Here is a 23012-nt window from a genome sequence, read left to right as displayed (position 1 = left end):
GTAGGGCAACTGTCTGCGCTTTTACGCTTCCACGTGCAGTTCGGGTTGGCCAGTTTCGACCGCGCGCCCGTCCCTTTCTCAGCCAACGTCTCCCCGGGTCTTTCGAACCCCGGGCAGGAGCGTACGGATGGCGAACGAGGGCGTCGACTGGGCGCTGTCATTCGGCGACGGCGCCGACGTAGACGACGACGGCCCCGACGTGAATGCGCAAGCCCCCGGTCCCGCCTCCAGAGGAGGTGCTGGCGGGGCGAATGAGAAGGCGCCGCAGGAACCGAAGACGGTGCGCCCACGGACCCCGCCCGGCCGGTCGCGCGATGCATGCGCGCGTTTCCGCGCGTGACCCGTACCCCGCCGCGTTTCAACGCCGTCTCCCCATCCCTCCCCCGCGTCCACGGTCGGCCCCAATTTTTCTCCCGAGCAGATCTCCCGCTCGCGCCTTTTTCCGCGGCGAGAGGGCGTTCAACCCGAAAATTCAGACACGTGACCGCGTCCCTCCCCGCCCTCCATCTTCAACGCAGTGCCGCGTGACGGGTTGCGACGCGATTTGTCAGACCGTGCACGAGATTCGCGCCCGCGCGTGCGCCTCCCACTGCGCCGCGCTGTACGTGCAGCTCGAAGAGGAGCCCGAGGGAACGCAGAGCAGGTTCTGCTATCAGTGCCACAAGTTCCACACCATGGACGAGTACATCACCCCGGATGGCTCCTTGCTCCAGCGACACAACTGCTACAAGTCGCAGCAGAGGCGCCTGATGCGCAGACGCAACAAGAGCAACGAGAAGGCGGCCGCCAATAAGACTCACGGGGGACGCGGCAGGGGTCGCAACCAGGGCGCTAACCCGCAGGCGTACTACCTCTCGCGAGCGGCGGGCGCCAATCGGCGATCCTCCGTCGCGGGTGGCGCCGAGGGTGGTATCGGCGCCGAGGGGGGAGGTGGCGGCGCGCCGGGGACCCCGTCGCCGATGTACGCGCACGCACGCGAAAGAAACGAAGGACCGGACGCGGGAGCGGGAGGCATGATGCCGCCCCCTCCCCGGCGGGTCAGCGGCGGCGTGCTCATCGAGCCCGTCACGTACGCAAACTACGAGGAACCGGTGGCGAAGACGTACCAGGAGCTGCTGCCCCCGGGGATGCGAGCCGAGGCCGAGGAGGCGAGCAGGAACACGGCGGCGATGGACGCGATGCCCGCGGGACCGGGGGAGATGACCGAGGAGATGATGAGGCGCCTGAGGGAGGAGGCTGTGAGGGCGCACAACGCGCAGACGCTTCGGTTCGGGTCATTCACCGAGTCGAGCCTGAAGCCGAGGACGGCGCCGTCGGCGTCGTGAGGCGGCGTTCGGAAAGTGACTGAGGCGGAGTCACGCTGTTGTACCGATACGATTTTGTCTATTTTGGAAGTGGACTCGTGGTCAAGCTGTCTTACACAAGACTGGGTGGTCGGGAGGGAGCAAAGCATTTTCACACTTTCGCAACTTGGGGTTGCGTGGAGTAAAAGGTTTTCCGTGTACAAGTATTTTATATGTCACTGAATTTCATACAGAAGTGTGTGTGTTATTTGCCATTAAGATCTTGACCAATGCCGCCACGACACTTTTCGACGGACCTGACTGCTCCCTTTGGAGATCACGACAACTTCCCGCCACACCACGGCGACGAGGGGCCTGGCAAGGCATGGCGCGTGCGGGGTATTTCCGCGTGGAGGTATGGCTCGTCGACGCGGAGGCCATCAAGCCACATGAGACGTCCGGCGATGACGACGTCGTCGTCGTCGAGGACGGCCCGAGCACCTCCTCGGACCCGGCGCGGTTCCCCGCGGGTGCCCTCTGCGCGAAGATCGAGGACGGACCCCCAATCGCGCGCGGGCCCGAGCGCCTGAGCACCGGCGCGCGTCTCGGTCGCGGGTTCCGCGGAGGGAGGTTAGTGACCCACGCGCACGGCGGGGGGCGGCGATACGAGTGGGCGTGCCGCGGCGGCATGCTGGAGCACCTCGTGTCGCTGCGAGACACCCACGTCGAGTCCGTCTGCGTCCTCGCCGACGGGGATCTCGACGACCCGACCGCGTCGCGACGGGCGGTCGCGCTCGTTTACCTCGCGACGCCGGCGAGACTGTGGATGAGAGGGTACCATCCGGTGCCCAAGGATGCGCGAACGCGCGCCGCGGTGGTCGCGGCGTTCGGCCACGCGCGGTGCGACTGGGCCTCGTCGCTGGACCGCGGTCATCCCCACCACCGCCACGCGCGCGCGGGCTTCTGCGGCGTCGTCGGGTGCGAGATCCACGACGCGAGCCGCGGCGGACCCACCGGATCCCTCCGCGGTGCGCTCGAACGACTCCGCCCGCGCGCGCCGACGTATGTACCGATCGACCGCGCGGTGGCGGTGCCACAAAAAAACGGAGATGGGACCCGCGGGGATGCGCACATCGGAGACTTGCCGGAGATGGCACTCGACGCGGTGCTCTCGCGTTTGGACCCGAGGGGTTGCGCGGCGTTCGCGTCGACGTGCGTTGGGGCGAGGCAGCGGATCGACTGCCGCGCGCCCGGGCTCAAACTCCGTCTGCATCCGCACCAAGAGGCTGGGCTGGCGTGGATGCGGGCGAGGGAACGACCGAACGGGTCGGCGTCCATGCCGCCGCTCCCCGACCCGCGGTGGATCGGGCCGATGCGAATGGAACCGGAACCCGATCATCGAGCGGACGGCGGCGAACGCCGGTCCACATCCCCAAATAACGTAGAGGCGTCCGACAGGTACTGGGTGAACGTTTTGACCGGGGAGATGTCCACGTCACCGCCCCCGTCCTACGCGGACTCCCCCGGCGGCTTGTTGTGCGACGAGCCCGGTTTAGGTAAGACGGTGACGGCGCTCGCGCTGGTGCTGGCGACGCGGGGGGCGAGGCCGGCGCCGCCGGACGGACACCGCGCGAGGAGGGACGAGGCGAGCGGGTGCTGGTACTACGAGGGGACCGCGCGGTTGGCGGCGGCGGCGACACACGACGGGGACCCGACGACGCCGTCGGTTAATAGCGGAGACGGAAACGGGAATCTCAACTCGGGTGACTTTCACTCGCCCGCCGTCGCCGGGTCTAACCCTCGGTCGCAGGTGCGGCGGAGCAGGCGGTCGACGACGCCGGGGGTGGGACACTTCGCCAAGATCGAGCGCGCGGCGTTTTTGCTGGACAACCCGCGAGTTAAGCGAAGGAAACTCGACGCGTGGCTCGACGACGCGGGAGGCGACGACGGGGGTTCGCCCGCCGTCGGTACGCCCGTCGCGAAGATTGAGGATGACAAAAACGAGACCGTCGAGGACGATCCGTCCCTTCCCCCGCCGGGTTTCAGGCAGGTGACGGCGTCGGCGGCGCGCGCGTCCAAGGAGCGCGCGATGACGCAGCGTAACGTGTCGTTCTTCCAGCGGGCCATCGCGATCGCGTCGCACAACGTCGGGAAGGAGGTTGCGTTTGACGCGTGCGAGTTTGTCCTCATGAACGCCGGCGGGTCGATCGCCGATGTAACGCCGCTGAGGCTGCCCAAGTTTCGGTTCAACGGCGAGGCGCTCAAAGACGCGACTTGGGTGCTCTACTCGATCGGTTTACAACCGGTGGCCGAGGGAGAGCGCGCGGGTAAGCTTCACCTGGACTGGGCGCCTCCGCCGATCCGTTCGTCCGCCGAGGATCCATTCGCGGAGCCAATCGCGCTCGACACCGACGCGCTCGAGGAAGCTCTTTCCCTGTCCCGTGGGCGCGCGCGAGGGGGCGCGGAGGAGACCCCGAAGATATGGCTCTCATCCGCGACGCTCGTGATCTTACCTCCGGTGCTCATCTCCCACTGGCTCGAGCAGATTGCCTTCACGACGGGCGCGGCGGAGGATGGGCCCTCGGTCTGCGTCGTCGGGGGCGCCAAGGGGAAGTCCAAGGGGGAGGGCGCGAACGGGGCGGCCAACGGGACAGGCGACGCGTCCAGGTGGCTCTTCGGCATCGAGGGCGAGGCGGACGTGACGGATCTCGGGGTGGGTGACGCGGAGGTGACGTGGACCGGCGTCGGGGGGGCGAGCGCCGGGTCGGTGCGTCGAGCGCAGCGGCACGATTCGCTGTCGTCGTTTCACGGCCTCGCCCCGCGTGAACTGGCGAACCGATGGGACCTGGTCATCATCCCCGTCAACCGCCTGTCGTACGAGTTCAGCAGGGACAGTCCCATACTCCGCGTGCACTGGCGGAGGGTGGTGCTGGACGAGGGGCACCAGCTCGGGGGAGCGTCCGCCATCACGGCGAAGCTTTCGATGGCGTGCGCGCTGAGGGCTCACGCGAGATGGGTCATGACGGGAACACCGACGCCCGCCACGCTCAAGGGGGCGGGGGTGGGGCACCTTCACCCACTCCTGGCGTTCCTACGTCAGGCGCCTTACGCGTCGTCGCAACAGCTGTGGATGCAAGCGATCCAGAGGCCGCTTGACGGCGGGGGCGCGAAAGGCGGCGGCGGCGGTAAGGGAAAGGACAAGGGAAAACACGGCAAGCACGGCAAGCACCGCGGGGACGACGACGACGACCATCACGAGAACGACGGCGCGGCGGCGGCGGCGAGCGCGATGAAGGCTCGCGCCGCCGCGCGCGCCGCCGACGAGGCGAGAGCCGATGCCGCCGCCCGCCTCGGGTCGCTGCTCCGCCGTGTCGCCATCCGCACGCTCAAGTCGGACATTCGCCTCCCGCCGCTGGAACGGGAGGTTCGCGGCTTAGCGTTTACCCGCGCGCACGCCCTCTCCTACAACGAGATCGTGTCCCACGTTCGGCGTTCGCTTTTACTCGCGGACTGGGCGGACCCGTCGCACGTCGAGTCCCTGCTGAACCCGCGGCAGACGCGTCTCGCGATGGAGGCTGTGCAGAACCTTCGGGAGGCGGCGTGCGTCACGGGCGTGTACCCGGTGCACTGCTTCGGGCCCGAGATGGACGAAACCGTCGAAGACCTGGTGGAGGCGCTTAAGCGACGCGGCCACGGCCACGAGTCCGCGACCGCGAGGGCGAACGAGCTCCGGTATCCCCTGACTGTCGCGAAGGGTCGGTGCCAGCGGTGCGACGTCGACGCGTTCATGCCGCTGGTGACGCCGTGCGGCCACCTGCTCTGCTGCGGCTGCGTGGCCGTTGTCGGGGACGAGTCGGGCCGGGGGGTATCGAGCGCGCCCCAGGAGGATTTCCTGCACGAGACCAGGGCCCCGGTCCGGTGCCCCGTGTGCGCGTCGCCTTTCAAGATGCAGGCGCCGGACCCGCGACTCGATAACCCCGCGCCGAGGCAGGCTGTCCCGCAGGATCTCATCGAGATTCAGCCGTCGTACGTGCAGCTCCCGTGGAAGATGGTCGACGCTTTGGAGGCGCAGGGCGAGTCCACGAAGGTTGAGTACCTGCTGGCCAGGCTCAGGGAACTGGGCGCCGCGCCGCTGGAGCGGGAAAAGGGCGCACCTGGGGACGGGGACGACGCGGGTGATCTGGAGCGACTCGCCGTGTGGTCGCGGCGCGCATCGGGTCCGCCGCCCAAGTGCATCGTGTACAGCGGCTTCCGCACCCACCTCGACGTGATCGATCTGGCGCTCTCGGGCGCCAAGGTGAACTTCGCGAACATCGCGCGCATAGGCATGAGCAGGTGGGATAAAGACCGCGCGCTCGCGTCCTTCCGCGCCGACCCCGACGTGTCCGTCCTGCTGCTGGACCGCGCCGCCGCGGAGGGCCTCGACCTGTCGTTCGTGCAAAGGGTTTTCGTGGCGGAGCCACTGGACAACGCCTCGCTCGAGCAGCAGGTTGTGTCGCGCGCGCACCGCATGGGTCAGCGCGGGACGGTCATAGTTGAGGTACTGGCGATGCGAGGCACCGCGGAGGAGACCTTGCTGGACGTTCAGGCTGAGCTCGCGGCGGCGGCGCACGCGGCGGCGGAGGAATCGAGGGCGAGGAAAAAACGGGAGGAGGACGACGACTGGTCGGACGAGGAGGAGGAGGACGACGAGGAAGAGGTGGAAGAAGAAGACAGGGAGGGTGTCATCGCCGCCGCCGCCCTCGGTGACGAGGCGGTCCAAGCCGGTGTTGCCCCCGCCATAGCCGCCGAGGCCCTATCGCGTCGCCGGGTGCTCCAGACGCTGAAGCTCATACCGGTGCCCGAGCTCTTGCCCGCGGACGACGAGCTCGGCGGCGGCGCCGGCGAGGAGGTAACGGCCGCCAACACCGCCGCCAACGTCACCGCGAACGCGAGTTACGCGGCGGCGGCGCCGGCGAGCGGCGAACGCACCGTCGAACCCGATCGTTCGCCCCCGCGTCCACCCGCGGGAGGACGCAGGCGCGCGGTCACCTTCGCGGATTCGCCCCCAAACGACGGATCAAACCTCGATCCCGTAGCCGGCGGGTTCGGCGCCGACGCGATGGACCGGGGGGCGTCGAGGGACCCGCGGGACGATCCGAACCGGACACAAAACGCGCGGGACGAGGATATCCTCGACGGAGAAGGGTCCGGCGGCGGCGATGACGAACCCCCTCCGCCCCCGGGGGCAGTCAGCGGCGAAGCGGAGGGGGCCGGGGGCGCCGGGAGGGAGTGGAAAATTCGCCTCCGAGCGCTGCGCGTCTATCTCAGCGCCGCGGCGGCCGCATCTCCCGGCCCACCGCGTTCGACCGAGCCCTCGCCCCCACCGCCGCACACCATAACTCTGCCGAACGGCGGCGACACGACCGCGGCGGAGCTTCGGGGCATTGCCGAGTCGGCCCTCGCCTTCTTCGACTCCTCCCTCGGGGTCCACTCGCTGAGCGCGGGGGTCCCGCCTCGGCGTCTCACCGGCGACGACGACGATTCGACGTTACGCAGTCTGGGGGTGAACGACCGCGACGTGGTGACGGGTACGCTTTTCATGACATCGGAGGCGGCGGGCGCGTCGCCCCCGGGGGCTGCGGGAGGCGTGAAACCGAACAGAAAGCGCGCAGCCGGAAACGCGACCGGAAACGTGCTCGGCGGATCTCCCTCCGCCGCCGGAGTCGGCGGCGTCACTGCTCGAAGGACCGAAGCCCTCGACGGACCGAGCCCGACCGCCGCGAAACGCGCGAAGAAGGTCGGAACGTTCAAGGGGAAGAAGAACAAGCTCGGTTCGAGCGACGATCGCGTCGCGGTCGGCGTCGGGGGTTCGGTCGGCGGGGATGTTCCGGCGTCGGCGGCGGCCGCCGAGGCGGCGGCCGCCGCGATCGCGGGCGGCGGGTTGGGCGAGGGGGAGGGCCGTCAGCTCACCGTCGCGGACATCGACGGACGCGTCGCGCGTCGAACCGCGCTCCACGCCGCGCGCCAGGCTGTGTCCACCGCGGCGATGCTCGACGACCCGGATGGGGGCGACGACGACGGGGGCGACGGCGGCGCCGCGGCGCGGATGGCCGCGGATCTCATGCGCGCGGCGGAGGCTTCGGCCGCGCGCGGATCCGCCGCGGACCCCACGATCGCGTCGTTACAGAACGCCTTCCGCGCGATCGTCCAGGAACGGGCCGCGGAGGCTGAGGGCAACCGCAAAGTGTCCGCCGCCGTCGCGGGGCGCGTGACGTTCCAGTCGCTTATAGATGGCCGTCTCGTGGTTCGGTACTCGGCGCCCGACGTCGCCGCGGGACGCGTGGGCGTGGACGGGGAACAGACCGAGATCGTTCAGGACCTCCCCGCGGCCCTTTTGCCGCTGGTCCTTCGCGTCGTGGCGGCGGATCAGAGTCCGGCGGCTCGCCAAAATCTCGCGCCCGCCGCGATGGCGGTGGCGTCGCCGCGGGTGTTCTGGGCGATTGTCCGGCACGGCGGCGTGGGCGGTGGGGACGGGATCGGTTTCGCGGAAGCGCTGGAAAGGCTCGCACCGGGCGCGGCGGACTGGGCGTCCATTGCGGTCAGAGAAAGGCGGCGTCCGGAGAGGTACAGCGAGTACGTCTCCCACTGAGACCCGACGCCGAGACGAAGGAAGCCTCGCGGAATAGAAATACATTCGAATACATTCGGACGCGCGTTTTCGCGCTCAAGCAAGCGGCTAAACAGTCGACGTGACCCTACTCGTCGTCGCACCTGGTGAGCGCCTCGTAGTGCCCAGCACCGTGGAACAACACCGATATCCTACCTTCTCCGTCATTCTCGTCGCAGTATTCTTCGCCGCCGTAGACTCCTATCGACCTGAGAGACTCGCCCGCTTCGGGCATGAACACCTCGATCGGGGTCTCGACGACGTGCGTGAGCATCAGTATCTCGGGTTCTCCGCCCCACGCGTTCGGTCTGCGCATGCCCACGCAGTACGCGTCAAAGTCTCCCTCGATGAACCACTCCACCTCCGCGCGTCGTCGCTCGAGCTCGTCCACAGCCGCGTTCCTCAGCGCGTCCGCCCGCGCCGTCTCGGTGCCGACATCGTCTCTCCCGCCGCTCCCCCGAAGCGCCATCCCGATCGCGACGGAGCGGAAAAGGCACCTGCCGTCGCCCGCGACGGGGTGTACCTCGTACACGTGCCCCTCACCCTTCGCGGAGCGTCGCACCGCGCGCGTCGTCGTCGTCGAGCACCGCCTCGGGAGCGGCCTGGGGAAACCCAGGCCGCTCGCGCACAACGATGGCGAGGACGACGCGCGATGACGCGCGAAGGCGCCGGGCTGGTGGATCGCCTGCGCGGAGGCGACCCTCGTCGAGGCGGCGGTCGCGATGTACACGCACGCCACGTGACTGAGAATCCCCATGCCCCTAGCGGACGTCATTGAGCAGGCCATCTCGAGTGGGCGCGGGGAGACTGACCTTCGTCCGCACGCAGCAGCTGAGACTGCGTATGAGGTACCTTCGAAGGTATTTACTTGTACCGCGAGTGGCGATGACGAGCTAACATTACCACATGGTAGAGAATTTGTACGGATGCTCCATCGGCACTAAAAACTAAAACATCCGAACTGACGAGCAAACTTTATCGTTTTTCTCCTGGTGTCATCAGCGGGCCTCTCCTGTGTCATCCCATCGTGGAAAGAATCCAGGCGTTATGTCGTTTTCTTTCAACTGGATGCCTGTCAACATGTCAAACAGCGTGAAATTTCCGGGCCCTTCCAAAGCAAGATTTGGAGAGAATCTTGATGCGTCATGTTGAAATTGTGCGGGCAAAATTCAAATTATGCGGGCAACCGCAGAAAAACAAGACTGATTCGCTATAAAAGATTTGTGCAGGGCACCGGATAAGTGCGGCGGAAGCCGCACCGTGAAAAAAACGTGATTCTCGCGAAGTGCTTTCACGTTTTTCGGCCCGGCTGCGTGCGAAGGGTCCTATGACCATTTAGTCAGAAAAAATATGCGTTTCAGGGGGAAGTCTCATAGGTTTTTCCACCTCCAGTTGCCGCGCATAACGTTAACCGAGGGGACAGGCGTTTGGTGCTTGCACTGCAGTGGCGGACAGCGCGTGGCGACGCGGTTGACGTGGCGGTGGAACACTCACTCGCGTGTCAATCGGAGGGGGCGGGACCCCAAGCTTTGGTTGAAACTCGCATCGCGCGCAGAGCCGCGAAGGGCTCAGTCGGTCGGACGCGGCTGGCGAAAATCGCAATTGGAAATTCAACTCGCTACGTCGTGCTCGAGGACCAGTGAGAGACGACGATGTTCGACATCCACGGCGACGGCCTCGTCGGCGTTAGGGTCAACACTAGCTCGAACATTACCCTGCTCATCATCTCCACCTCCGCGCAGTCCATCTCGGACGTCAACGCTTCGGCCGAGCGCGCGTTGCAGACCCTGTTGAAGCTCAAGGTCACGGACCCGGTGATGGTGGTGGACCAGCAAGGGTTCCCTCAGACCTTCGTGCCTCAGGAATATCCCCTCGGGGTCGTGACTAACATCGTCCGCGATCTCGGAGGCATACTGACGACGAAGCAGAAGGGTGACTCGGTGCTCGCGACCATACCGGCCCGTACGAATGGCGCCGGGTGCGTTCAACACCCCTCCTGGCAGTTCCCTGTTGTTGACCCCTTCCCTCTCTGCTGCTGTCCGAACACCCTCCCATTCGGCGTAGTTTCGCCGTATCGCACCGAGATCTAACCTCTACACTCATCCCTTCACCCGTCCGAAACAGGCGCGGCCGTAGTCTCAAGAACGACAACGTGCCGCTGAGCAATCTGCTGGAGGGGCTCGCCAATGGGGGCGGGAAAAATGGCAAGCCCGAGGTTGGCCTGTTCCAGGCCAAGCGTCGTAAGGATCGCCTGAAGCCGTTCAAGTTCGGGCCGAGCGAGCTGGCGGAACTGGCCGTCGGGCTACGAGCTTACGTCACTGCCAAGCGCGAAACCAGCGCGCCCGTGACGAGCTGGAGCAACCTCCTGGCGCGCAAGTGGCCGCGCGAGTACGCTCTCGCCAAGCAGGCTGCCGGGTTCAAGTGCACGGCGCAAAAGGTGCGGGAGGCGATCGACGCGAACCTGTTGAACAGGTACGGTTCCGTCTGGCAGTGGCGCGGGGGCTGGCCCGCGGAGGCTGAGAAGTACCCGGCCTGTTCCATCTGATGGACGAGGACAAAGAAAGACAAGGGGAACGCTCGAATATTACGAGCGTTCGGGCAGTTTACAGATACTGTACCAACCTGCTGTAACAAAACAGGTACTACATCAACATCTCCCACGATCGAACGCGCGGGGTCGATGAAGCAGTTGATGGCAAACCTGCTACACCAAAACCACCACTAGAAACACGATGCGAGGCGGGTGATGAGGATCACCCTTGAAACAAGAAACAATTTTTTCATTAAAAAGTGCGTCGACGATTATAGCTCCCCACCAGTCGTTCACCCGCCCGTCGTTCCATCGTGTGTCTCGCGGTGCGTGCGTGCGTGCGTGCGTGCGTGCGTGCGTGGTACCGTCGAGTGCCCCCTCTCATCCGCGCCGCTCCGACCTCGGAGTCGTCAAGGGAGTGTTGCCCATCGACGATCTCGGCGTGGCATCCGCGCTCTCCCCCGAGCCGCCGGCATCGCGCGCGGTCGACACCTGGGGAACGTGACCACCCGAAGCGCCGTGACCGCCCGACGCGCCGTGACCGCCCGACAACCCTCCCGCCCCCGACGCTCCCCCGACCCTCCCCGCGCCTCTCCCGCCGCCCCCCGTCGAGTGGAGGCTTCCCGGCTCGCTCCCGGACGCAGACGCCGAGCCGCCGCTTCTCCTGCGCTGGACGCTCATGTACATGCCGCTCTCCCACGGCGCCATGCCGCCCACGCCGTGCGGGATGCCCATGGCGTGCGGGTGCTTCCAGCTCCTGTGCTGGGGCGACGTTCCGTGTCCGAATTGACGCCTGGACGCGTGGTGCGAACCGCCCTCATCCTCGGACGTCTCAGACTCGGACACGACGCTCGGGGTCTGACTGCCAGCCTCCAGCCTGCGCTCGAGGTACTTGTTCCGCTGGAAGAGCTCCAACATCTGCATCTGGAGCCTGTTGACGATGGACTCTTCCTCCGCCTCCATCACGTTCTCGAGCTCCACCTTCTCCTTGTTCAGCCTGATCTTGTCGCTCAGGAGCTTCTCCACCTGCCGCCGAAGATCCTCACGCTCCGCCCGCAGCTGCTCCTTCTCCCTCGCCAGGTTGGTGGTCTGCTTCTGGAGCTTGTTGACGATGAACTCCTGCTCAGCCTCGAGCTGCCTCTCGAGCTCGACCTTCTCCGCGCTAAGCCGCTCGCGCTCCGACGAAAGCGCCTCGAGCCTCCTCTCCAGATCTCCGCTCGCCTTGTCGAGCTGCTCGTGCTCCCGGGCCATCTGCGCCTCCAGTTCGAGTTTCTCGCGCATCACGCGGTCCAGCCTCTTTTGGAGCGAGTTAGTCAGGAACTCCTCCTCCTGCTCCACCCGCATCAGCATCTCCCGCTTCTCGCTGTTCACCTTCTCCAGCTTCTTCATGAGGTTGTTCGTCAGAAGCTCCTCCTCCTGCTCCACGCGGCTGTGCGCGCTGAGGTTCTGACGCTTGAGCTCCTCGATCTGCGCGGCGTAGGAGCTGGCGCGGGCCTTCTCGCGCGCAGCCTCGAGACGCATCGTCTCCAACTGCCTGCGAAGTTCCGCGACATCCTCGCCCGGGGTATCCATGGTGAGTCGGGGCCGGCCCGCGCGTCGACAATTCTGCGTCACCGTCAGCTTCGACAAGAGTACCACAAGATTCCCGGATATTCTGTGAGACGGATTTCAAGGCAGTTTTGGTGGCCCGGATCACACAGGCAAACAGTCAGCAAAAACGTCGTTGGATATTAACGTCAAAACCGCCAGCAGACGACTTTCGATTCAACGCCCCGGGGTCATCATAAATCGCCGAGGATGCCTCCCGAGCACAAGTGGTGCACCGCCCCACCACGACGTCAACCGCGCCCTTCGCCGCGCGCCTCCCACCCAAAGATTCCCGCTCCGGCTAAACATTCATCGCTCCGACGCGTCCGCCGCACGAACGTCCTCCTCCCACTGCGTGCCCGGACACGACGCGCAGAAGATCCGCTGCCACGCCGACAGCATCTCCGGCATCCGAGTCCCGACGTCCCCGGCGCAGCAGCTCCTGAGGCACTTCCCCGGGGTCTCGCCCCCCAACATGTACGCCGGGTTGTTGGCGCACTCCCCCGACTTGGCCCACCCGGGGCAGTTGGCGGGTTCCTCGTCCACGCACTTCGGTTCGCGCCACACCCCGGTGTCGAAGCGCTTCTCGTGGATCCACTTGGTGGCGGTCCACTTCACCCCGCCCACGGTCGGGCAGCTCGCGTGCGTGCTCGCGATGTCCGACCCGCCGTTCTTCTTGAAGCTGAAGAACAGCACCGCGTCCCCGCGCCGGGGCTTCACCGCGAGCCCGCGACCGTCGCGCCACGCGCAGTCGCTGAGCTCGTCCCTCATGCCCCGCAGCCGCTGCGCCACCGCGGGGAGGGGCTTTCCCTGCGGGAACGAGGTCTCCCCGCCCTTCTCGGGCTCGTGCAGGAACATGAGGACGGTGGCGATTCGTCTTCCGCCGTTCGGGGACGTGAGCCCGTCCTGGTGGTCCTTGTACTCCTGCCCGTCGTGGTACTTGAGGAGCTGGAGCTGCTCCTGGTTCTCGTAGCTGATCTGGCTGAAGTCCTCCACCCTGCGCTCGATGCCGTAGAGGACGTCGTCGTACTTCTTGGGGAGGAAAGTCCCAAACGAGGTGCGAACGTCGTCGAGCACCCCGGTGTCGTCCTTGCCTCCCACCACGGTCGAGCGCTTCAGGTGCGGCGTGCCGATCTTGATGAGGTGGTCGCACTCCTCCGCGGAGAGGAAACCGTGGTAGAGGAACGCCTTGGGCTCGTCCGACAGCTTCTCCACGTTCGGATTGCCGACGCCGATGTGATCGGTGTCCAGCGTACTGGCGTCGTATCGCACCCCGCGCTCGTCCGTCGTCACGATCTCCGCCGCGCGGTCGCGCGCGTCCGCTCCGCCCGAGTTTGGCCTCGGCACCTCCCCGAGCCAGCCGATGAGGCGCTCCTCCTCGGCGCGGATGACCTCGGCGCGGACGCGACGCGCGAGTCCCGGCGAAACCGTCAGCGCCATTAGAAGAATACACGCCCACCGGACCTTCATCGCCGGAACGCACCCCACGGCGCCTGCGCTCTCCAAAGTGCCGGGGCTCGACGCGGAGAGAAATAGCAGTCGGGGGTGTTCAACAACCTCGACCGCTCGAAGGGCAATGTTAGGATATTTAGGTTACCGGCATGTCTCAACCTGCAATGCGCGCGACTCCGCGGTGGCGACGGGAAACTAAACAAGTCATACGACCTCGTGCCGCGAAACGTAATTCTTCATTACGATGTTTCACTTTCGTATGGACCGCACCGATGGAAAATCATGCCAGATCTCACAGGCAAAATCCGCGGCCTCTGATTGGCTGCTGGGGAACCTTCTCTTCGAGATCTCCAAAAAACCAAAAAAAACCTTCGCCACTCACTCGAGATACGACCTGCGGGTGTACCCATTGCAACGAGCGACGCCCTCCCGTCGTCGCGCGTGTCTGTGATAACAACATGCAAGCGGCCGCCATGTCGTCCGCTGTGGCGACTCCGGTGCCCTTCGCGGGTGAGTGAGCGCGGCAGATCCCGCACGCGCCCCCGAATCTCGCCCCGTGAGCACCGGCGTGGCTAATCGTCGTGTTATCTATCCAACCAACATCTTGCGTCCCCGCTCCGTGTGGTTGGGCCGCTCTCCGCGCGCGTGCCGGGGCCGTTGTGGCGGGCACAGAGACGTTCGATCGTCGAGATGACACGTGCCCGTCGCGCTCGCCCTCCATCGCGCCCCGAATCGCGCCTTCCGCTCGCTCGCTCGCCTCCTCCCGCGCGCCGTGGACCTCCGGGCTGACCCCAACTCGCTCCCATCCCCGATCGCACCCGCAGCGCGCCGCTCCCAGGTGCATGGATCCGGCGCCTCCAACCTCCGCGCGCGTCCAGTTCGCGTGGTGAAGGGGCCCAGATCCGTCGTTCGCGCCGCCGTGACCGACCCCGACGTCATCGCCCAGCGCGTCGCCGAGGCTGCGCAGATGGAGGCTGATGGGGACCGTCCGATTGAATCCGCGGGTGTCCGCCAGGCGTTCCCCCTCGCCGCGGTCATCGGCCAGGAGAACATCAAGTCTGCGCTTCTGCTCGGCGCCATCGATCCGGCACTGGGCGGTATCGCCATCTCCGGCAGGCGCGGTACCGCCAAGTCCATCATGGCCCGCGGTCTGCACGCGCTCCTGCCCCCCATCGAGATCGTCGACGGCACCATCTGCAACTCCGACCCGGAGGATCCCAACAGCTGGGAGGACGGCCTTCGCGAGAAGCTCAGCCGCGATGCGAATGGCGAGCTCGTGACCCGCATCCGCGAGGCTCCCTTCGTGCAGGTTCCCCTCGGCGTCACCGAGGATCGCCTCGTGGGCACCGTGGACATCGAGGCTTCGATGAAGGAGGGCAAGACGGTGTTCCAGCCCGGCCTCCTTGCCGAGGCGCACCGCGGCATCCTCTACGTCGACGAGATCAACCTCCTCGACGAGTCAGTGTCCAACCTCCTCCTGTCCGTGCTCGCCGAGGGTGAGAACGTGGTGGAGCGCGAGGGTATCACCCTCAGGCACCCGTGCAAGCCCCTGCTCATCGCGACGTTCAACCCCGAGGAGGGCGCGCTCCGCGAGCACCTCCTCGACCGCATCGCCGTGACCCTCTCCGCGGACCAGGTTCTCACCTTCGACGACCGCGTGATGGCGGTGGACCAGGCGATGAACTTCCAGAACTCCGCGGACAAGGCTGTCACGGACGCCGAGGAGGCGACGGAGGGTGCGCGCACGCAGATCATCCTCGCCAGGGAGTGGCTCAAGGAGTGCGAAATCTCGGAGGAACAGATTGGCTACCTCGTGGGCGAGGCGACGCGCGGCGTGTGCATGGGCCACCGCGCCGAGCTCTTCGCGGTCAAGGCTGCGAAGGCTCTCGCCGCCCTCGACGGTCGCAGCAAGGTGAACGCCGACGATCTCAAGCAGGCTGTCAGGCTTGTCATCATCCCCCGCGCCAAAGCCGACATGGACGTGCCGCCGCCCGAGGACGACGAGCAGCAGCAGCCGCCCCCTCCCCCGCCGCCCCCCGAGGATAACATGGAGGACGACCAGGACGAGCAGGACGAGGAGGATAACGAGGAGGAGAATGAGGAGGAGGAGGACGACGAGGTGCCCGACCTCCCCGAGGAGTTCATGTTCGACGCCGAGGGTGGCTTGCAGGACAAGGAGGTGCTCCAGTTTGCCCAGTCCGTGAACCGCCGCGGCGGCCGATCCGGTCGCTCCAAGAACGTCATCTTCTCCAACGACCGCGGCAGGTACATCAAGCCGGTCATGCCCAAGGGTAACGTCATGCGCCTCGCCGTCGACGCCACCCTCCGAACGGCCGCGCCCTACCAGAAGGCGCGCCGCGATCGCGCCATCGCCGCGGGCGAGGTTCCCAAGAAGGTGTACGTCGAGAAGAGCGACATGAGGGCGAAGAAGCTGGCGCGCAAGTCCGGCGCGCTCATCATCTTCCTCGTGGACGCCTCCGGCTCCATGGCTCTCAACCGCATGAACGCGGCGAAGGGTGCCGCGCTCTCGCTCCTCGAGGATGCCTACCAGTCGCGCGACATGGTGTCCATCATCCCCTTCCGCGGCGACGCCGCCGAGGTGCTCCTGCCTCCCTCGCGCTCCATCGCGATGGCCCGCAACCGCCTCGACACCATGCCCTGCGGTGGCGGTTCCCCCCTCGCGCACGGCCTCTCCCTCGCCGCGCGCGTGGGCATCAACGCCATGTCCTCCGGCGACGTGGGCCGCGTGATGGTGGTCTGCCTCACCGACGGCCGCGCCAACATCTCCATCAACAAGTCCAACGGCGAGCCCGAGTACATCGGACCGGAAGCGATCAAGCCCACCGCGGATGAGCTTCAGGAGGAGGTTGACGACATGGCGGGCAGGCTCTACGCCGCCGGCATGAACCTGCTGGTCATCGACACCGAGAACAAGTTTGTGTCGTCCGGCACCGCGGAGAAGCTCGCGCAGAAGGCACTCGGGAAGTACTACTACCTTCCCAACGGTACCGACAGGGAGATCGCCGCCGCCACGACGTCGGCGCTCGCCGCAGCCAAGGCGGAGTAAGCGCGAGGCGCCAAGCCAAAATTGTATTACATTGCGATGGGGGTGTAGAGATTGGGCGAGGATGGGTGCGGCGCGAGGCGGCGCCGGGGTGATGAAGAGCCCGACAAGTTGCGCGGGGGCTCGAACGTTCGCGTAGAGATAGTCGTCGCACGCGACGCGTTAATGGTTAAAACAAGCACACGAGCTTACACGATGACAAGTCTAACACGCATCAGTCACTCAGAAGAAGTCTGCGATTGCCGAGAGGGCGTCTCCCGCGAAATCGCCCACCGAGTCCATGGCGCCCGGCGCCCAATCGGCGACCGCGCCTCCCGCGCTCATGATCGCACCGCCCGCGTCACCGGCGAAGTCTCCGACGGCGCCCGCGGCACCCGGGGCCCAGTCCGCCACGGCGTTCGCGCCGCTCACTATGCCGTCGCCCGCGGCGGCGGCTGCGCCGGGGGCCCAGCCGGCAACCGCGTTTGCCCCGTCGACAATTCCCCCGCCCACGGCTCCCGCGGCGTCACCGGCGAAGTCGCCGATGGCGCCCGCGTTCTGATAGGCGAGGACACCGCCGACGCCGAGCGCCGCGCCCCCCGCGACGGCGGTGGCGGTGCTCATGCCTCCGCCGGACCTTCCCCCTCTGGTCGCCGGCGCCGCGTGGTGGCCCAGGTTTACGGTTCTGTGGTTCTGCTGCGCCGAGGAGTATCCTCCCTTGGGCTGAATGATGACCGACGTCGTCGCGGCGGAGTGTCCTCCGTAGGGAGGAGCGATCACCCCGTACCCGGGCTGGCCGTAGTATTGCGTGGGCTGCGCCGGCGGCAACACCGTCCCGCCGCGGCGCTGGAGCTCCTGCATGAGATACTCGAAGTACGGCACGAACTCCTCGAAGGTGATGAGCCTGTCTCTCTGGTTCCTGTCCGCCTTGGAGAGCTCTTGCTCCATGATCTGGTTGATCTGCGAGGGCGGGACGCCGTTGAAGAAGCCCAGGCGCGTGAGAACCTGGAACAGCTCCTGCGCGTCGAGCACGCCGTTGCGATCTGTGTCGCCAGCGATGAACGCAGCCTTCGCCTGGTCGTAGTAGCGATTGTACGTGCCGGGGGCGGGCAGCTGGCGGTGCATCGCCCCGGGTGGGGGACGGTATACGGGGGGCGGGGCGGAGAAGCAGATACCCATGGCAGATGTGCGTAGTAAGAGCGCGCTTCGTTGTGCCGCGGGGGGATTGGGTGGGCACAGTGCATAATTGTCGAATTCGTCTGCTGACGAAGAACGCTGAGATTTTGCCAGCCTGTATTTTTTAAGACTTTCGCTCTCTTGCATGAATATTCAGTTACAAAAAACTTTATTTACTTTTATTTATCTATTTCACACATATACCTGCTGAGCAAATAGTTCGGGATCGACAAAAAACACTCGCCGGTGCTGGGCGGCAGTCGGTGCGTCGCGATGGCACGCGACCCCAACACGCCCAAGGCGCCGAGGCCGAAGAAGAAACCCAAGAACAAGGATACGGCGCCTGCCCCCGAGAGGAACGAGACCCCCGAGGTGCGTCCCCTACCCTGAGACCGTCTCGTCGCGTCTCGTCGTCTTCGCCCGTCGACCGGAAAGGCACCCATCGATCTCGTCATCTCCTCACCTCGCCCGTGCCACCTCGTCGTCGCAGGAGAGAGCCGAACGCAAACGAAAGGCAAAGGAGGAGCGCCGGACAAAGGCCGAGCCAGTGTTGAGGGAAGATGGAGACAAAAAGTGCAAGATATGCAAGGAGGTGAGCGCTCCCGCTCGCACAACGCCCCGTCCAGGAACCGCCGCCGCCGCCGCCGCCCGACCGTGTGCCACCAACCGTCGACTCACACACCCCTCATCCTCGCTTCCATCCCCAGGTATTGCCAACCTCGAAGTTCTCGCCGGCGCAGCTTCGCAAACCCAGGGCGGCGTGCAAGAGCTGCTGCGAGTCCAGGGCCCAGGACGACCGCCCGGACCACGTCCCGAGGAGCAAGTCCATGAAGGAGCGTCGCGAGGAGCTCAGGCGGCTCAGGGAGACGAAGAGGAAGGAGAGGGACGAGGTGAAGGCCAAGCCGGCGACGCCCGCGATGCCGAACCGCGCGGACGAACCCGCGGCGAAGCGCGTTAAACCCTCGGAACCCGACGGTGGGGACGAAGAGAGAGAGAGACCCGCACCTGCGGGGGACGGGAATGACGAAGCACCGGTCGCGACAAAGGTCGACGGCGGGGACGGCGCGGCGAACGTCGACGAGCCCGCCTCTGACGCCGAGGGCGACGAGGCGATGAAACGCCAGATCTACGTCGGGGGCATACCCTTCTACAAGACCGAGGACGAGATCCGCGAGGCGTTCGACAACGAGAACCTGCCGGTGGAGAGCATCGACTGCATGACGTTCCCAGACAGCGGTCGGTTCAGGGGCATAGCCATCGTCACGTTTGCCACGGCAGAGGCGGCCAAGGGTGCGCTCGCGTGGAACAACGAGGAGTGGGAGGGGAAGTTCCTGGTGGTTCGTAAGTACGCGCCAAAAGACGGCGCGACGAAAGCAGTTGCCGCGAAGGAGGATGCGACGCCCAGGGAAGAGGTGAAGAAAACGGAGGGCCAGACGATTGCCTTCATCGCCAACCTGGACTACTCCGTCACTGAGGAGCAACTGCGGACGGCGCTGGTCGGCTGCGAGGTGAAGGAGGTGCGCATGGGCAAGGACAAGGAGACGGGCGAGTTTAAGGGGTTCGCGCACGTCGAGTTCGTCGGGGACGATGACCTCGAGCAGGCGGTGTCCTTGAGTGGGACCAACCTGATGGGCCGCGAGATGAAAATAGCATACGCCACGGCAAGGAAACCGCCAAAGGAGGATCGCGCACCGCCCAGGTTTGGAGAGAAAAAGCGCGGCAAGAGGGACATGCGGCACAAGGGGGATTTCAAGAAGATCCGTCGGGCCAAGCGGGGATGACCGAGCTTTCGAATATGATGATCCAAACTAGCTAGCTAGCCCCTCAACTCTCGCCGATTGCCAAAGCAGTGCGAACCATGGAATCCACGGAGACAAACTTCTCTCTTGGCTTACCCGCCGCCTCCCCCGCCGCGCGCTCTGCCGCGTCGATCCTGCCCCAGCCCTCCGCATCCACCACGCGGACCCCTCTGGATTCGAGCAGCGGCCTCACGCCTTTCCCCTTGAACCTGTAGTCCGGTCGCCTCAGCCTGCCGTTTGCGGCATCCTCCGCGATGGACTCAACCGTCTCCTCCGCGCAGTGCAGGTTCGTGCCTATGATCCCGGTGGGACCTCGCTTGAGCCATCCCGCGACGTACACGCCCGTAACGTGCGTGGGATACCCCCCCATCTTCTCCATCACCCGTCCCGCCACGTTCGGTACCACGCCGCGCTCGTGGTCAAAGGGGAAGCCCTCCTTGACGCCCTTCGCCGGTAAGCCCTTGTACCCGACCGATCGCAAAACCAAACTCACGCGGTCCAGGCGCTCCTTTTCGCCCGTGGGAACCGCCTTGCGCGATCCCGCCGCGCCCTCGAGCCTGTTCACCGCGAGCTCCACCGCACGCACGCTATTTTTGCCGTCGTCGCTCGGGAGAAACTCCGTCGGCGATCGAAGAAACTTCAACACGAGCTCGCGCCCGCCCCCCGCCTTCAAGTCGGCTTCGACCCCCGCGGGCGGCGACTCGATCGATTTCACGATCGCCTCGTACGCGCGCCGCCTCGGCCTTTGCGCCGCGAGGTCCGCCTCGTCCTCGGGCTCGAGTTTCAGCTCCCGCGGGTCCACGGTGACCCGAACCCCGGGCAGGTTGAGCAGCTCCCTCAGCTCCTTTGGCGAAAACGCGCCCTGCGCGACGCCCCGCCTGCCGACCATCACCACGCGGCGCACGGTGGAACGGCGCAACGCCTCCAGCGCGTGTTGGCACACGTCTGTGGACGCGAGGTGCTCGGGTGAACGCAGCAGCATCCGCGCGCAGTCCACCGCGACGTTACCCAGGCCGAATATCACGACCGTGTCGCCCTCGGCACACGTCAGCGCCCTTCTCAGCGGCGCGTCCAGATCCTTCACGCACCTCGGGTCGCCGTTGTACCATCCGACGAACTCGCGCGCGCTGTGGGATCCGGGCAGGTCCTCGCCCGGCACCCCCAGCTTCTTATCCCCCTCGGCTCCGTAACACAGCACGGTGGCGCTGTACCTCGCGAAGAGGTCGTCCAGGCCGACGTGCTCGCCGAAGCTCACGTTGCCGAGGTACGTCACCCTCGGGTCCCGCAGGATGCCGTCGAACCTGTTGACGACGCTCTTGGTGCCGGCGTGGTCGGGGGCCACGCCGCTGCGCACCAGCCCGAACGGCGTCGGGAGCTTCTCTACGACGTCCACCCGCGCATCCTCTCCGAACGCGGCGAGGAGCCTGTCGGCGGCGTACATCCCAGCCGGTCCGCTGCCCACCACGCAGAAGCGGCGCGGGGTGGACTCCTTCCCGGGGGAGTTGAACACCGGAGATCCACCCGATGCGATCACGGCGGAGGTGGCGAGACCCCGCGCCTGCCTGAGCAGGGTCTCGCGCGTCGCCGACGCCAGCGAGCGAAGCATGGTGTGACGATGATTGTTACCCGCTGGAGTCGGGTCTTGAAATTGAGGCCACACAACCGCAGATCGTAACCAGCTCGCCTGTGTAATCTTACGTGACTATGGTTAATATTTCGCATTTCAAAAACGATTTCTGAGACGAAACATGTAGGGTTGCCCAGGCGCGTAATCTTGCGAACATTCTCGGGAAGCACGTGGTCCAGCCTCTCCGCGTGGATAGAGCATCCACGCGAAAAAAGCTGTCCAATGCTCACTTGACTTGACGCGCCGGGCGACGGGACGACCTCAAGAGGCGGGGTCGGGTCGTATCGCGCGCGCGCGCAGCCGCGGCCTGATCGTATTTCCGCGCGGGAAATCGGTCGCGGGTCGTTTCATCGGCGAGGCGGCGACGCGCGGGCGCCATGGCGGGTTCGCCTCCCGACGCCGTTGGCGGCGAGGCTGTTCACGTCGAGGAGCACCACGACAACGCGTACGAGGCTCTGTACTTCCTCTTCCTGTCGCTGTGTCTCGGCGCGGCGGCGCGGGGTGCCGTGCGCAACAGCAGGCTGCCCTACACCGTCGCGCTGCTCTTCGTGGGGCTCGCCATAGGGTTCTCGTACTCGTACCTCGACCTCGGGGTGCTCTCCAACTCGCTCGACATATGGGTGGCCATCGGGCCGCACACCATGCTCTCGGTGTTCCTCCCGGCGCTGGTGTTCGAGTCCGCGTTCTCGCTGGAGTGGCACACGTTCAGGAAGTGCGCGGCGCAGGTCCTCTGGCTGGCGGGACCCGGCGTGCTCCTCGGGACCTTCCTCATGGGCAGCCTGCTCAAGGCCACCTTGCCCTACGGCTGGGGCTGGGGCTCGTCGCTGATGCTCGGGTCCATCCTGTCCGCCACGGACCCGGTCGCGGTCGTGGCGCTGCTCAAAGAGGTTGGCGCGTCGAAACGGCTCGGTCACATCATCGAGGGCGAGTCCCTGGTCAACGACGGCACCGCCATCGTCGTCTTCTCGCTCCTCAACCAGATCGCCAAGGGGGAGGACAAGACGCCGCTCGAGATCTTCACGTTTTTCGTGTGGGTGCCGGTGGGCGCGGTGCTCGTGGGGGTGGGCATCGCCGCGGGCTGTCACGCGTGGCTCGGTCTCGGCGCCGTGGCGGGGGATCACATCGTGCAGATCTCCGTGACGCTCTTCGCGTGTTACCTCTGCTTCCTCGTCGCCGAGTTTGAGGCGTCGGCGTCGGGGGTGCTGGCGTGCGTGGTCCTGGGCATCTCCATCGGGGCGTTCGGCCGAGGTTTCTTCACCGGAGAGACGGAACACTCGCTGCATCACTTCTGGGAGATGCTCACTTTCGTCGCCAACACCGTGCTGTTCATCCTGACCGGCGTCATCATCGCCAAGACCACGACGGAGGCGGCGACGGATCGAACGCTCACCGCGCACGACGCCGGGTACGGACTCTTGGTGTACATCGAGGTTCTCTTCGCCAGGGCGGCGGTCATAGCCGTGCTATATCCCATCTTGCGCAAGTGCGGGTACGGACTGACGCCGTACGACGCGACGGTGTGCTGGTGGGGCGGCCTGAGGGGCGCGGTGGGTCTCGCGCTGGCGCTCGTGGTGAGCGAGGCTGAGGATTCCTACTCGGACGACAAGGTGGGCCCGGTGACGCTGCTGTGCACCGGTATCGTGGTGGTCGGCACGCTGGCGGTCAACGGGACCACGACGGGGCAGCTGCTTCAGTGGCTCGGCCTGACGAGGCCGGAGGTTTCGGTGCAGGTCGCGGTGTCCAAGGCGAGGAAGCACATCAGGGATCAGTGCCTGGCCATGTACCACGAGCACCTCACCAAGTTTGACGACGTCATGGGCACCGCCGATTTCAGGGCGGTGTCCGAGCTGGTGCCGTTCCTCCAGG

At 66.0% G+C, this 23012-nt stretch overlaps 11 protein-coding genes across 11 annotated transcripts; 6 read left to right on the top strand and 5 right to left on the bottom strand.

The window, feature by feature from the left end:
* Positions 1 to 127: 127 nt before the first annotated feature.
* On the top strand, positions 128 to 1539 carry MICPUN_62070 (pe-pgrs family protein; the record flags this gene model as incomplete). Its single annotated transcript, XM_002508790.1, has 2 exons — positions 128 to 280; positions 519 to 1539. The coding sequence occupies 2 exons, from the start codon at positions 128 to 130 to the stop codon at positions 1323 to 1325; spliced, it is 960 nt and encodes a 319-aa protein (XP_002508836.1). The 3' UTR covers positions 1326 to 1539.
* A 570-nt stretch (positions 1540 to 2109) lies between these two features.
* MICPUN_96640 (SNF2 super family) lies at positions 2110 to 7914 on the top strand (the record flags this gene model as incomplete). The annotated part of the gene is made up of 12 exons (XM_002508789.1): positions 2110 to 2373; positions 2434 to 2642; positions 2742 to 3009; positions 3094 to 3180; positions 3268 to 3561; positions 3661 to 3996; positions 4066 to 4468; positions 4616 to 5982; positions 6037 to 6174; positions 6532 to 6582; positions 6718 to 6843; positions 7078 to 7914. 12 exons carry the CDS (start codon positions 2110 to 2112, stop codon positions 7912 to 7914), a joined length of 4380 nt encoding a protein of 1459 aa, XP_002508835.1.
* Positions 7915 to 8041: 127 nt separating this feature from the next.
* Positions 8042 to 8284, bottom strand: MICPUN_74531 (predicted protein; the record flags this gene model as incomplete). Its single annotated transcript, XM_002508509.1, has 1 exon — positions 8042 to 8284. A coding segment is annotated over one exon (243 nt), but the record flags the coding sequence as incomplete, so codon positions are not given.
* Positions 8285 to 9427: 1143 nt separating this feature from the next.
* MICPUN_106174 (predicted protein) lies at positions 9428 to 10717 on the top strand. The gene is made up of 2 exons (XM_002508788.1): positions 9428 to 9910; positions 10057 to 10717. Exons 1-2 carry the CDS (start codon positions 9585 to 9587, stop codon positions 10475 to 10477), a joined length of 747 nt encoding a protein of 248 aa, XP_002508834.1. The 5' UTR covers positions 9428 to 9584; the 3' UTR covers positions 10478 to 10717.
* On the bottom strand, positions 10699 to 12058 carry MICPUN_62066 (predicted protein). The gene has a single exon (XM_002508508.1). The coding sequence runs from the start codon at positions 12032 to 12034 to the stop codon at positions 10844 to 10846; it is 1191 nt and encodes a 396-aa protein (XP_002508554.1). The 5' UTR covers positions 12035 to 12058; the 3' UTR covers positions 10699 to 10843.
* Positions 12059 to 12478: 420 nt separating this feature from the next.
* Positions 12479 to 13264, bottom strand: MICPUN_70768 (predicted protein; the record flags this gene model as incomplete). The annotated part of the gene is made up of 1 exon (XM_002508507.1): positions 12479 to 13264. A coding segment is annotated over one exon (786 nt), but the record flags the coding sequence as incomplete, so codon positions are not given.
* A 710-nt stretch (positions 13265 to 13974) lies between these two features.
* MICPUN_62064 (predicted protein) lies at positions 13975 to 16767 on the top strand (the record flags this gene model as incomplete). The annotated part of the gene is made up of 2 exons (XM_002508787.1): positions 13975 to 14011; positions 14326 to 16767. The coding sequence occupies 2 exons, from the start codon at positions 13975 to 13977 to the stop codon at positions 16566 to 16568; spliced, it is 2280 nt and encodes a 759-aa protein (XP_002508833.1). The 3' UTR covers positions 16569 to 16767.
* On the bottom strand, positions 16698 to 17748 carry MICPUN_62063 (predicted protein). The gene has a single exon (XM_002508506.1). The coding sequence runs from the start codon at positions 17721 to 17723 to the stop codon at positions 16788 to 16790; it is 936 nt and encodes a 311-aa protein (XP_002508552.1). The 5' UTR covers positions 17724 to 17748; the 3' UTR covers positions 16698 to 16787.
* Positions 17749 to 17989: 241 nt separating this feature from the next.
* Positions 17990 to 19563, top strand: MICPUN_109059 (predicted protein). Its single transcript, XM_002508786.1, has 3 exons — positions 17990 to 18092; positions 18211 to 18312; positions 18428 to 19563. The coding sequence occupies exons 1-3, from the start codon at positions 17994 to 17996 to the stop codon at positions 19499 to 19501; spliced, it is 1275 nt and encodes a 424-aa protein (XP_002508832.1). The 5' UTR covers positions 17990 to 17993; the 3' UTR covers positions 19502 to 19563.
* Positions 19545 to 21303, bottom strand: MICPUN_112691 (predicted protein; the record flags this gene model as incomplete). The annotated part of the gene is made up of 2 exons (XM_002508505.1): positions 19545 to 21203; positions 21268 to 21303. 2 exons carry the CDS (start codon positions 21301 to 21303, stop codon positions 19545 to 19547), a joined length of 1695 nt encoding a protein of 564 aa, XP_002508551.1.
* A 220-nt stretch (positions 21304 to 21523) lies between these two features.
* On the top strand, positions 21524 to 22721 carry MICPUN_85476 (monovalent Cation:Proton antiporter-1 family; the record flags this gene model as incomplete). The annotated part of the gene is made up of 1 exon (XM_002508785.1): positions 21524 to 22721. A coding segment is annotated over one exon (1198 nt), but the record flags the coding sequence as incomplete, so codon positions are not given.
* Positions 22722 to 23012: the final 291 nt, after the last annotated feature.

Source organism: Micromonas commoda, chromosome 10 (assembly GCF_000090985.2).
Source record: "Micromonas commoda chromosome 10, complete sequence".
NCBI lineage: Eukaryota > Viridiplantae > Chlorophyta > Mamiellophyceae > Mamiellales > Mamiellaceae > Micromonas > Micromonas commoda.
This window is presented reverse-complemented; position numbering and strand designations above follow the sequence as displayed.

Coding starts and splice junctions, on each gene's coding strand:
- MICPUN_106174 (XM_002508788.1), top strand. CDS start 9,585: ATGTTCGACATCCACGGCGACGGCCTCGTCGGCGTTAGGGTCAACACT. Junction 9,911..10,056: donor GCCCGTACGAATGGCGCCGG/GTGCGTTCAACA, acceptor CGTCCGAAACAG/GCGCGGCCGTAGTCTCAAGA.
- MICPUN_62066 (XM_002508508.1), bottom strand. CDS start 12,034: ATGGATACCCCGGGCGAGGATGTCGCGGAACTTCGCAGGCAGTTGGAG.
- MICPUN_62063 (XM_002508506.1), bottom strand. CDS start 17,723: ATGGGTATCTGCTTCTCCGCCCCGCCCCCCGTATACCGTCCCCCACCC.
- MICPUN_109059 (XM_002508786.1), top strand. CDS start 17,994: ATGGCACGCGACCCCAACACGCCCAAGGCGCCGAGGCCGAAGAAGAAA. Junction 18,093..18,210: donor AGAGGAACGAGACCCCCGAG/GTGCGTCCCCTA, acceptor TCGTCGTCGCAG/GAGAGAGCCGAACGCAAACG. Junction 18,313..18,427: donor AGTGCAAGATATGCAAGGAG/GTGAGCGCTCCC, acceptor TTCCATCCCCAG/GTATTGCCAACCTCGAAGTT.